Raw genomic sequence first — 13,849 nt, forward strand, 5'->3', positions numbered from 1 at the left:
TATGATCCAGAAGGTGGTAGCAAAGGACGGAAAAGACTGGGATACCCATCTACCGTATCTAAAATTTGCTATATGGGAAGTCCCTTAGGTGTCCACTGGTTTCTCCCTTTGAACTACTATACGGACGCCACCCACGCGGAATATTAGATATTGCCGAGGAAGATTGGGAACAACCACCCAACCCAAGAAAGAATGTCAATGAGCACGTGACACAGATGAGAGAGCGAATAACTCAAGTAACCCCTATAGTACGAGAACATTTGGAAAAAGCACAAGAGGCTCAGCAGACATATTACAACTGTCGGGCGAAAGTACAGAGATTTCAGCCGGGGGAACGGGTGATGGTGTTAGTGCCGACAGCAGAAAGCAAACTCCTAGCCAGATGGCATGGACCATATGAGATAGTGGAAGCCATTGGGGAGGTGGACTAGAAGGTCAGACAACCAGACCGCCGAAGGCCAGCGCAAATCTATCACATCAACTTACTGAAGCCCTGGCGTGACAGAGAGACGTGCCTGGTCATTCGGGGAGCTCCACCCCAGACAGACGACCCACAGAGGCAGGTGAAGATATCTCCCGAGTTAACTCCAGAACAACGAACAGGGGTCATTGATATGATCCAACAGAACCAGGACGTGTTCTGTAGACAGCCGGGCCATACGACACTGGTCCAACATCATATTGTCACCCGTCCCGGAGTAAGAGTGACGATAAGACCGTACCGAATACCGGAAGCTAAAAGGGAAGAAATTAGGACAGAAGTGAAGAAGATGCTGGAACTCGGGGTTATTGAAGAATCCCACAGCTAGTGGTCCAGCCCTATCATCCTAGTCCCCAAGCCTGATGGCACCCTGAGGTTTTGCAACGACTTCCGGAAGTTGAATGAAGTATCCCAATTCGATGCCTATCAATACCACGCATTGACGAGCTAGTTGATCAGTTAGGCAAGGCCCAATACCTAACCATTCTGGACCTGCCCAAAGGATATTGGTAAATTTCCCTGGCCGAGAATGCCAAGGAAAAGACTGCCTTCTCTACACCCGATGGCCTGTTCCAATACACTGTCCTCCCTTTCGGACTCCATAGGGCCCCTGCAACATTCCAACGACTTATGGACAAATTGCTGCGACCCCATGCCAAGTATGATGCCTATCTAGACGATGAAGTGAGCTGTAGCTCATGAAAGCTCATGCTCAAATAAATTGGTTAGTCTCTAAGGTGCCACAAGTACTCCTTTTCTTTTTGCGAATACAGACTAACACGGCTGTTACTCTGAAACTAGACGATATAGTCATCCATAGCCCTGACTGGGAAACACACCTAGGAAAAGTAGAAGCGGTGCTAGACACCCTGCGGAAGGCCGGCCTCACTGCCAACCCTCTCAAGTGCTTGATAGGAATAGCTGAGGCCAGATACCTCAGGTATGTACTAGGGAGAGGTTTGGTGAAACCCCAATGGAACAAAGTGGAGGCAATACAAGGTTGGCCTCGACCAGTCCGCAAAAAGCAGATAAGAGCATTCCTAGGGATAGGAGGATACTATCGGAGATTCATCCCTCATTTTGCCACAAGAGCAAGGGTACTGATGGATTTGATAAAGGCTGAGATAGTAAAGTGGACTGATGCGGCAGAAGGAGCATTTGCAGATTTAAGGACAGCCCTTTGCTGCCATCCAGTACTCATAGCCCCAGACTTCAATAAATTCATCCTACAAACAGATGCCTCATAGGTAGGGCTAGGAGCCGTCCTTTCGCAGATGGTAGGGGAGGAGAAACACCCGATCTTTTACCTCAGCTGGAAACTCCTCCCCAGGGAACAAAAGTACGCCACCATTGAAAAGGAATGTCTGGTGGTAAAATGGGCTATGGACACTGTCTGCTACTACCTACTGGGGTGGCAGTTTACCCTCATGACAGACCATGCCCCACTCCAGTGGATGCACAGAAACAAGGAGAAGAACGCAAGAGTGACTAGGTGGTTCCTATCCCTGCACCCTTCCATTTCCGGGTAGAGCCGGAAGCCAACACTGCAACACTGATGGCCTATAATGACAGCACTGCCTCTCTTCCCAAGTAGCCCAACCCCATGGTGTTGAGCGGGGGGAGGTGGAAATATGTGATACAGCATGGCCAGAGGGCAGCAGGAGAGTGTTAGAAGGGAGCCTTATTCCCTGTAGAGGGAAGAAAGTTCGCTAGAGATTAATTAAAGCACCTGAAGCCAATTGAAGCACCCAAAGACAGTCACATGATAAAACCCCCCTGCTTCAATCAGACACGAGGAGTTGAAGCAGAGTGGATTGGTGTTAGAGCAGACAGCAGTTTGCAGGGAAGCAGAGGAGAGTTTGGAGAAGTGCTGTGGTGGGCTAAGAAGACCAAGACCCTAGGTAAAGGGACACCTGGTTTGTGCAGAGGTAGGGCAGGAAGCCCCAAAAGCTGAAGGGCAGAAGAGGGAAGTAGCCCCGGGGAAGGAACCGCTAGTTCAAGTGGTTTACCGCTATCTCTAGGGCCCCTGGGCTGGGACCTGGAGTAAAGGGAGGGCCCAGGTCCCTCCCTCTCCACTCCCCTTCTCTAGGACACTAGTGAATAAGTCGGAATATGAACAAGAGGCTGCTAGGCAGCTCTCCAACACCACTTTCTACAAGCCATTACCCTCTGATCGCACTGAGGGTTACCAAAAGAAACTACACCATTTGCTCAAGAAACTCCCTGAAAAAGCACAAGAACAAATCCGCACAGACACACCCCTGGAACCCTGACCTGGGGTATTCTATCTGCTACCCAAGATCCATAAACCTGGAAATCCTGGACGCCCCATCATCTCAGGCATTGGCACCCTGACAGCAGGATTGTCTTGCTATGTAGACTCCCTCCTCAGGCCCTATGCTACCAGCACTCCCAGCTATCTTTGAGACACCACTGACTTCCTGAGGAAACTACAATCCATCGGTGATCTTCCTGAAAACACCATCCTGGCCACTATGGATGTAGAAGCCCTCTACACCAACATTCCACACAAAGGTGGACTACAAGCCGTCAGGAACAGTATCCCCGATAATGTCACGGCATACCTGGTGGCTGAACTTTGTGACTTGTCCTCACCCATAACTATTTCACATTTGGTGACAATGTATACCTTCAAATCAGCGGCACTGCTATGGGTTCCCGCATGGCCCCACATTATGTCAACGTTTTTATGGCTGACTTAGAACAACGCTTCCTCAGCTCTCGTTCCCTAATGTCCCTACTCTACTTGTGCTACACTGATGACATCTTCATCATCTGGACCCATGGAAAAGAAGCCCTTGAGGAATTCCACAATGATTTCAACAATTTCCATCCCACCATCAACCTCAGCCTGGACCAGTCCACACAAGAGATCCATTTCCTGGACACTACGGTGCTAATAAGCGATGGTCACATATACACCACCCTATACTGGAAACCTACTGACCGCTATGCCTACCTACATGCCTCCAGCTTTCATCCAGACCACACCACACGATCCATTGTCTACAGCCAAGCTCTACGATACAACCGCATTTGCTCCAACCCCTCAGACAGACAAACACCTACAAGATCTCTATCAAGCATTCTTACAACTACAATACCCACTTGCTGAAGTGAAGAAACAGATTGACAGAGCCAGAAGAGTACCCAGAAGTCACCTACTACAGGACAGGCCCAACAAAGAAAATAACAGAACGCCACTAGCCAACACCTTCAGCCCCCAACTAAAACCTCTCCAACGCATTATCAAGGATCTACAACCTATCCTGAAGGACGACCCATCACTCTCACAGATGTTGGGAGATAGACCAGTCCTTGCTTACAGACAGCCCCGCAACCTGAAGCAAATACTCACCAGCAACCACACACCACACAACAGAACCACTAACCCAGGAACCTATCCTTGCAACAAAGCCCGTTGCCAACTGTGTCCACATATCTATTCAGGGGACACCATCATAGGGCCTAATCACATCAGCCACACTATCAGAGGCTAGTTCACCTGCGCATCTACCAAAGTGATATATACCATCATGGGCCAGCAATGCCCCTCTGCCATGTACATTGGGCAAACTGGACAGTCTCTACGTAAAAGAATAAATGGACACAAATCAGACATCAAGAATTATAACATTCAAAAACCAGTCGGAGAACACTTCAATCTCTTTGGTCACTCGATTACAGACCTAAAAGTGGCAATTCTTCAACAAAAAAAATTCAAAAACAGATTCCAATGAGAGACTGCTGAATTGGAATTAATTTGCAAACTGGATACAATTAACTTAGGCTTGAATAGAGACTGGGAGTGGATGGGTCATTACACAAAGTAAAACTATTTCCCCATGTTTATTTCCCCACCACCACCACCCTCTGTTCCTCAGATGTTCTTGTCAACTGCTGGAAATGGCCCACCTTGATTATCACTACAAAAGGCGTTCCCCCAGCTCTCCTGCTGGTAATAGCTCATCTTAAGTGATCACTCTGGTTACAGTGTGTATGGTAACACCCATTGTTTCATGTTCTCTATGTATATAAATCTCCCCACTATATTTTCCACTGAATGCATCTGATGAAGTGAGCTGTAGCTCACAAAAGCTTATGCTCAAATAAATTTGTTAGTCTCTAAGGTGCCACAAGTACTCCTTTTCTTTTTGCGAATACAGACTAACACGGCTGCTACTCTGAAACCTGTTCTATAACAAGTATCTCTCGTGGTGACTAAACTGGACTAACAAATGAAAATGCTGAAGAAAATAATCCTTTTGACAACCTACACTGCCCTGTATTGCTGAGAAGGCTAGAGTGACCTGAGAACCATGCATGTGACTGCCACAATGATGCTGTATGGTGAGCTTCCTGTGGTGCTTTACTGGGGAGCAGGGAGATAGCTGGAGGAGTACTGGTAGCTTTTTGCTTCTGCTGTGGTCTGAACAGGATGGGTCTTACTTGGGAGATGGCATGGATGGAGCTGTGCTTACATCTGCATGCCATGTTGTGAGTGCTGTTACCATTTGGCTGGAGCAGGTTGGATTTGGGCTGCGTGCCTGATGGGTCTATTAATGAAAATGTAAAAACCCTTGGAGAGAAAAGAGCTTTTCTCAGAGGCAGTCTCCCTTCTTGAGGATGGAAGAGGTCTGGGAATAGTAATCCTTCCTGCATTCCCATAACACTTCCTTTCTTCAGAATCTGCTCTTCCTCTGTTCATCCAGAAGGCACTTGCCATATATGGTTGAGAGAGCCTGGCAACATGGGCACTTCCCAGCCTTGGAGCTCTTCTAGGATTTAATCATGCTGTACTCTGATGAGAGGTGGCTCACTGAGGCTGAGAGCCCATAGCCTACTCTATTCTCTTTTCTTCAGGCTTCTCTCAATTGGCAAGGGTACCCTTACCTGCTGGAGAAAGAAACCTCCAAATTCTGGGAGCCAGCAATTTCCTTATACAAAGGAAGATGTCTTTAAAATATTTAGTTGTTCTGTATTCATTTGTTGGTTGGGAAAACCCAGGCTCAAAGCATGTGGGGCATTACAAGACGTCAGAAAGAAAAAAGATCTGTGAGGTAATTTTGTTGAATTCCCCAATAACACAACATTGTTCCCAATAGAACATCTAGTAGTGTTACTCCAGTCTCGTTTTAAACATGTCACGTGAAGGTGTTTTCACCACTTCCCTTAGGAAATCATTCCATAGGCTCATAAATCACACTGTCTGAAAGTTTCCCCCCTGACACTGAGCCTAAATGTTCCCTTTTAAATTTCATCCCATTACTTTTACTCTAGTTATTCTATTACTCCTACTCCTGTCCTAATTACATCCCCATTTATTATGACAAATATTTTCTCCCTTCTTCATGTATAAACACTTCAAATATTTGTAGACTTATTTATGCGTGTAAAATAAATAAAAATAATAAAGAAAAAAGTTTTCATGTAATTAAAAAGAATTATGGCAAATATTTGCCTACAGAACGGTGTACATCTTATGACCCCATAACAACATAACATGGTCTTGTTATGTAAGAGGAAGAACTGGAATAAAGGGGATATGGAGAGGACATCATGTTTGATATATGAAGTCAGAAACTGACAGAAATATATTTCAATCACTGTGAAGCCACAGAGGAGCCTATATGGGAAGAATGGGCTCCACTTAAACCAAAATGGAACCCGACTGCTGGTATGTAAAATTAAAAAGGCAGTAATGAGTTTTTAAACTAAGGGCTGGCGGAAAGCTGACAGGTGCAAGGACCACACAGTTCGGACAGAGACATCCCTTAGTCCCTGTATTCTAGTAAAGGGAAGAGGACAGAAATTGATAAAGTACAGGTTGGAGCTGAAGAGAAACAGTCAAACGAAAAAGAGTCCCACTCAATTATATAACTAAATATTGACAAATTCTTTAAGTGTTTGCATCAAAATACTAGAAGGCTAAACATTAAGATGGGTGGAAATGACTGCCTGGTATTAAATGAGGATATTGATATAGGGATCAGAGAAACATGGTGAAACGACGATAAGCAATGAGACACAGTAATAACAGGATATTAGGAATGACAGAGCAGTTTGTGCTCATGGGGGAGCTGCACTATATATGAAAGAAAGCATAGTTAAATATAGTAAAAATCATAAATGAATCAAAGTGTACCATTGAATGTCTATGGATAGAAATTCCATGCTTGAACAATAATAGTATAGCAGTAGGAATATAATACCGACTAGCTGACCAGGTGGCTGATGGTGACTGTGAAATGTTCCAGAAGATCAGAGAAGCTACAAAAATAAAAAACCCCAATAATAATGGGGGATTTATATGTCACTTCAGGACAGGACGCAGAGATAAAATTTCTAGGCACCATTAATGACTGCTTCTTGGCGTACTAGTCCTGAAACCTTCAAGGGGAGATTTAGTCCTAAGTGAAGTACAGGATCTGGTCCAAGGGCTGAATGAAGCTGAACCTCTTGGTAATAGTAACCATAATGAAATTAATTTTTTAACATCCTTATAGAGGGGAAAATAGCAAGGAAACCCACCACAATAGCATTTAACCTCAAGAGGAGGAACTACACAAAAATAAGGAAGCTAGTTAAATGGAAATTAAAAGGAACAACCACAAGAGTGAAATACCTGTAAGCTGCGTGGAAACTATTTAAATAAGGGGTGGCCAAACTATGGCCTGGGCCGCATCCAGCCTGTCAGCCATTTTAATCGGGCCATCGAGCACCCACTGGGGAGCAGGATCTGAGGCTTGCCCCGCTCCAGCGCTCCAGCTGAGGAGCAGGGTCAGGGGACGCTGCACATGGCTCCCGGAAGCAGCAGCTCCGGCGCTCCAGCCAGGGAGCAGGGTCAGGGGGTCGCTCCACGCAGCTCCCGGAAGCAGCGGCATGTCCCCTCTACGGCTCCTATTCGTAGGGGCAGGCAGGGGGCTCCACTCTGCACTCTGCCCCCACCTCAAGTGTCGCCCTTGTAACTCACATTGGCTGGGAACCACAGCTAACGGGAGCTTCAGGGGTGGCGCCTGAGGACGGGTCAGTGTGCAGAGCCACCTGGCTGTGCCTCCACACAGGAGCCAGAGAAGGGACATGCCACTGCTTTCAGGAGTCGCTTAAGGTAAGCGTCGCCTGGAGCCTCCACCCCTGAGCCTCCCACCATGTCCCAACCCCCTGCTCCAGCCCTGATCACCCTCTCACCCTCCGAACCCCGCGATCCCAGCCTGGAGCACCCTCCTGCACCCCAAACGCCTCATCCCTAGCCCCACCCCAGAGCCCGCACCCTCTGCTGGTGCCTGCACCCCTTCCTGTACCCCAACCCCCTACCCCAGCCCTGATCCCCCTCCAGCCCTCCAAACCTCTCGGTCCCAGCCCATAGCCCCCTCCTGCACCATGAACTCCTCATTTCTGGCCCCACCTTGGAGCCCACCCCCCCAACCAGAGCCCCTCCTCCCTTCTCCCCCAACCCAAATTTTGTGAGCATTCATGGCCCACCATACAATTTCTATTCCCAGATGTGGCCCTTGGGCCAAAAAGTTTGTTCACCCCTAATTTAAACCGTACTATGGAAACTATAATAGAGGCTCAAACTAAATCTATACCCCAAGTTCAAAACAAAACAAAACAGCAAGAGGACCAAAAAGTGCCATTATGGCTAAATAGCAGAGTAAAAGAGGCAGTTAGAGAAAAAAAGACATCCTTTAAAAACGGGAAGTCAAATACTTCTGAGGCAAATAGAAGGGAGCATAAACTCTGGAAGTCAAGTGGAAAAGTAAAATTAGTCAGGCCAAAAAGGAATCAGAAGAGCAACTAGAAAAAGACACAAAAATTAACATCATTTTTTTTTAAAGTACATCAGAAGTAGAAAGCCTGCCAAACAATCAGTGGGGCCACTGAACAATCAAGATGCTAAAGGAGCACTCAAAGAAGACAAGGCCATTTCAGAAAAACTAAATGAGTTCTTTGCATCCATCTTCACTGCAGAGGATATCAGGGAGATTCCCACACCTCAGCCATTCTTTTTAGATGACAAATCTGAGGAACTGCCCCAGATTGTGGTGTCAATAGAGGAGGTTTTGGAACAAATTAATAAATTAACAGTAATAAATCATCAGGACTAGATGGCATTCACCCAAAAATTCTGAAGGAACTAAGATATGAAATTGCAGAACTACTAAGTGTGGTATGTAATCTATCGCATAAATCAACCTCGGTACCAGATGAGTGGAGGATAGCGAATGTAACACCAATTTTTAAAAAAGGCTCCAGAGGGAATTCAGGCAATTATAGGCTGGTAAGCCTGACTTCAGTACCAGGTAAACAAGTCAAAACTATAGAAAAGAACAAAATGATCAGACATATAGATTAACGTGATATGTTGGGGAAGAGTCAACATGGCTTTTGTAAAGGGAAATCATGCATCACCAATCTATTAGAATTGTTTGAGGGGGGTCAACAAGCATATGGACAAGGGTGATCCAGTTGATATAGTGTACTTGGACTTTCAGAAAGCCTTTAGCAACGTCCCACACCAAACATTTTCAAGCAAAATAAATAGTCATGGGATAAGAGGGAAGGTTCTTTCATGGATCAGTAACTGGCTAAAAGATGAGAAATTAAGGAGAGAAATAAATGGTCAGTTTATTTAAATGGTCAGAGGTAAATAGCAGGGTCCCCCAGGGATTGGTACTGGGACCTTTGCTTTTCAACATATTCATAAACTATCTGGGAAAGGTGGTAAACAGCGAGATGCAAAGTTTGCAGATGATACAAAAATTCTCAAGATAGTTGAGGCTGCAAAAAGTCACAAAGGGATCTCATAAAACTAGGTGACGACAACAAAATGGCAGCTGAAATTCAATGTTGATAAATGCAAAGTAATGCACATTGAAAAAAATAATCCCAATTATATATACAAAATGATGGGTTCTAAATTAGCTGTTACCACTAAAGAAAGAAATCTTGGCGTCATCATGGATAGTTATCTGAAAACATCTGCTCAATGTGGTTATCAGTCAAAAAAGCTAACAGAATGTTAGGAACCAGTAGAAAAGGGATTGATAATAAGACAGAAAGTATCATCATGCTATGATACCAACAAATCCATGGTATGTCCACACCTTGAATACTATGTACAGTGCTGGTTACTCCATCTCAAAGAAGATAGATTAGAAATGGAAAAGGTGCAGAGAAGGGGAACAAAAATGATTAGCGGTATGGAACATTTTCCATAGGAGGAGAGATTTCAAAGGGGACTGTTCAGCTTAGAAAAGAAAAAACTAAGGGGGGATATGATAGAGGTCTAAACATTGTGAATGGTGTGAAGAAAAAGTGAATAAGGAAGTGTTATTTACCCATTTCATAACACAAAATCTAGGGGTCACCAAATCAAATGAATAGGTAGCAGGTTTACAACAAACATAAGGAAGTACACAATGCACAGTCAATCTGTCAAACTCATTGTATGGAGATGTGGTGAACGCCAAAAGTATAACTGCGTTCAAAAAGGATTAGGTAAGTTCATAGAGGATAGATCCAGCAATGGCTGTTAGCCAAGATGATCAGGGATGCAACCCTATGCTCTGGGTGCTCCTAAACCTCTGGGTGCCAGATGCTGGGACTGGTCAACAGGGTATGGATTGCTTAATAATTGCCCTTTTCTGTTCACTCCCTCTGAAGCATCTAGGACTGGCCACTGTTGCAAGACAGAATACTTGGCTAGATGGACCAGTCGCCTGACCCATTATGGCCATTCTTATGTTTTTATAATGTGAGTAAGATTTCATTTCTCCAATGTGACATTCTACAAGTTAGAGCATGCTAATAGTAGGGCTTGAGACTACATTTTTTTTTTGTAAAGAAAAGAATATGGGCCTGTATGCACAGAAAGGGTTAGGGGTTGTGACATTCAGCCTCACAACTTTCAAGCACCTAGAAAAATTACTGCAATTCACAAAGCCTGAGTTAGGCACTTAGGCCCCCAATATAATAAATAGGGACACAGAGATTCCTAAATGTATGTCTACACTGCAAATAAAAACCTAGGGCTGTCCCATGCCAGCTGACTCAGGCTCCTGGGGCTCAGGCAGTTTAATTGCTAGAACCCAAGCTCTGGGACCCTCCCACCTCGGGATCCCAAAGCCCAGGCTCCAGCCTAAGCCCAGAAGTCTACTTCAATTAAACAGCTCCTCAGCCTGTGGCCCACGATTCTGAATCAATTGGCATGGGCCAGGTGTGGGTGTCTAATTGTGTGTAGACGTAGTCTTAGACCGTGATTCACAAAAACCAGCATGCTGGACAGGGAGCCACCTACTCTAGCCAATGGAAGATGCTGATGAGAGGGGTATTTGCTGAACTCTACTCTCTCATGGAGATAGGTACCTAAATCTAGTGAAGGACAGTGCCAATCTCTGCTTGCGATTCTCAACTGTGACTACGTTTCTGGAGTTATGTGCCTATGCTGATGAAGCTGTTGCACTCTGGATAGTCACTGCGTAGCAACACTGGATCTGGAGTCTTCCACACCTTGGATGAGTGCTCTAACCACAAAGCTACAGAATCATTCTCATGCTTGTGCTTGCTCTCTTTCTGTCCCAAATTATTCTTTAATTATTTATCTGAAGTGCAAAAGCTTCAACAGGAGAGACGGAGGGAGCCCCACATTAGAGTATCCCATAGCTCAACGGTAGAAATCCCTGCTCATATCTCTTCTCACCTCCAGGAGGAGGGGCATTTGTATACCCTAACCATTGGGGTAAAAGTTCTGAGGGTAGTCCTCCTCTGCCATCCCCCAAACTATTTTGTGTGAACTCACCTGTGGGACGTGATCTGGTAGGCATGGCAGAGGTTGTCTACTGGATCAGAATTTGCATGCAACTCTGGCCTGGTCTACACTAGGAAACTAGGTTGGTATACTTGTGTCGCTCAGGGGGCGTGAAAAGTCCACATCCTTGAGTGACGCAGTTAAACCGACCTATCTGCCCCCCCTCCCGGAGACAGCAGAAGGTCAATGGGAGAATTCTCCCATCAATCTAGCTACCGCTTCTCAGGGAGGTGGAGTACCTAAATTGATGGGAGATCCCTTCCCTTCAGCGTAGGTAGTGTCTTCACTGATGCGCTACAGCAACGCCACTGTAGTGCTTTAAGTGAAGACAAGCTCTTAGGCAACCGAATGCCTATCTTCCTCTGGGTTGCAAATCACTCTGGGGATTAGGCAGGAGATAGGCATCTGGAGGAGACTTAAGGGAGGCAGCAGTGTGCATGCACAGAGGCAGAAACATAGGTGCCTGGGAAATTTTTACTGCAAAAACGTAGGCGCCTACAAGGTTTAGTGGGAGTTTTGTGCTTCACAGTGGTCCTGAAACTGGGACTTATGTGCCTAAAACAGGGACTTAGGCACCTAAATACTTTTGTTCATCCAGGCCTATGTTTCTACCATGATAGCAGTTGTTCTCTGAAAGTAAAGAGTAAGTGCCTCTAAGAATGCATGAAGTTTACAGATTAATGTCCTGTTAGTGCCAACTTTTTAAGTAGTACGGTACCATACCACACCTGCATTGGTGAGCACAGGGAGACCAGGTGCACAGAGGCCAGTCTAATGCCAGAAGCACTGCTACTCTCACAACTGGTCCCTGTACATTCATGGACTGCTGTGATAGTCACTGCTTCCTGGTCCTGCTGTTATTATAGTAGGAACCGTTTAATACTCTCCACAAGCGGAATGAAGATTTCATTTTTTTAAAACAGTTCATTGCTACATTTTCTTCTCTACCTTAAAAATCCCCAGAATTAATTTTACAGTTACCTTCAAATGACTGCCAAACAAACGGTTTCCAGAGTCAGTAAGTAACTTTCAAAAACCAAATTACAGCTTTAAATTCTAAAACTGAGATTTGCATGTAATAAATAAGCAAAACCATAATTGTTGCTATGGTACGTCTTCATCTGCACTGTAGACTTTACAGTAATTTCCTTTGCAGAATTTAATTTCATGATACATGTAAAAATGCACTGGTTATGGTTATGATAGTGAAAAAGAAAAAAAAGCTATACACTAGCATTAACTGGAATCTTCCTTAAAACTATTTTTAAATCATATCCTCATCAACCCCCTTCCTACAACTTCAAAAACCACACATTTACACAATGAAAGAATTTCTTGCAATACCTTCTGTTTATACTAAAATAAAATGAGAATATCAAGGAAATACATTATTATCTTTACCTGTAATGCACTGAAACTGTCCATCTTCTCTTCTTATTGTAAAAGCCTCCCCTGGATTAACTTGCACCAGAATAACCTTAAAAATAAAAAGGTGTTTGAAACTGTTACATAGGAATGCATCACATAACCAGTGCACCCAACAGGCCATCTTTCTTCCATTTAATGTATACATTCCTTTCCATAGCACGCTGCTTGCTTGCTACCTTCTTCCCAGAAAGAAATGAATTAAGTTAACATAAAGGTACACACATGACTTAAATATAAATCTTTATGTAAAACATTTTGAAAGTTCAAAGATTAAACCAACAAATGGTTGATGCAGTAACTTTACATAATTTACTTTCTGGATTGCTGGTGAAATTTAAAGAGGTATTTCATGTTATATTATTCCAACTATAAATATGACCTATTAACTCGGACATTAATCAAAACATTATTGATAGCTTCATAAAGAAGGCTTATAGCTCAATGGTTTGAGCACTGGCCTGCTAAACCCACAGTTGTGAGTTCAATCCTTGAGGGGGCCATTTAGGGTTCTGGGGCAAAAACTGGGGATTTGTCCTGCTTTGAACAGGGGGTTGGACTAGATGACCTCCTGAGGTCCCTTCCAACCCTGATATTCTATGATTCTATGAACTGCTTGGCAAACAGCTTTCAGCATGAGGAAAGTATTGTGCAATTTCTTTCCGTTCACAGTGCTAGTATGTTTGTACTTTCGTTAATAGATAAAGCATTACATAAATAATGACAGAGTAAGAGCTTCAGATGTGCAGCATCAAACATTGTATGTATATTTTTAATCATGGAAATCTGTTTACCCATTCGAATGTTGCAGAACCATCTTGCTTTTCTATCAATTGTACATTACTTGATAATTGAAATAAACAGAGGAAGACTGATCTGTACCAAAACCAGAAATCGGCAACCTCTTCAGCCTTTTGCGTTTTAATTATTAGAATGCCTTTTCTCTATGGGAAAGGCTTTATAATTACTAAAAGAACCTAATTAAAATTAAAAACAAACAAAAAAAGAACAGAGTGAGTGTACTTCATGATTCCCTATTTGGACAGAATGTTTGTCTTGTTCAGTCTAGTCAAACATTTGGGTCTGTCCAAACATGGCATTTGTCCTTTGTC

At 44.2% G+C, this 13,849-nt stretch overlaps 1 protein-coding gene across 4 annotated transcripts in view; it reads right to left on the reverse strand.

The window, feature by feature from the left end:
* FNDC3A (fibronectin type III domain containing 3A) overlaps positions 1-13,849 on the reverse strand; it is a 204,597-nt gene that overhangs the window by 102,894 nt on the left and 87,854 nt on the right. For all 4 annotated transcript variants that reach the window (XM_084620294.1, XM_084620293.1, XM_084620292.1 and 1 more), the window contains one exon: positions 12,714-12,789. In XM_084620294.1, the coding sequence (XP_084476420.1) occupies positions 12,714-12,789 (76 nt within the window). The remainder of the gene's footprint in view (positions 1-12,713; positions 12,790-13,849) is intronic.

The sequence above is a fragment of the Lepidochelys olivacea genome (genome assembly GCF_965140295.1).
Source record: "Lepidochelys olivacea isolate rLepOli2 genome assembly, chromosome: 1".
In the NCBI taxonomy this organism is placed as follows: Eukaryota; Metazoa; Chordata; order Testudines; family Cheloniidae; genus Lepidochelys; species Lepidochelys olivacea.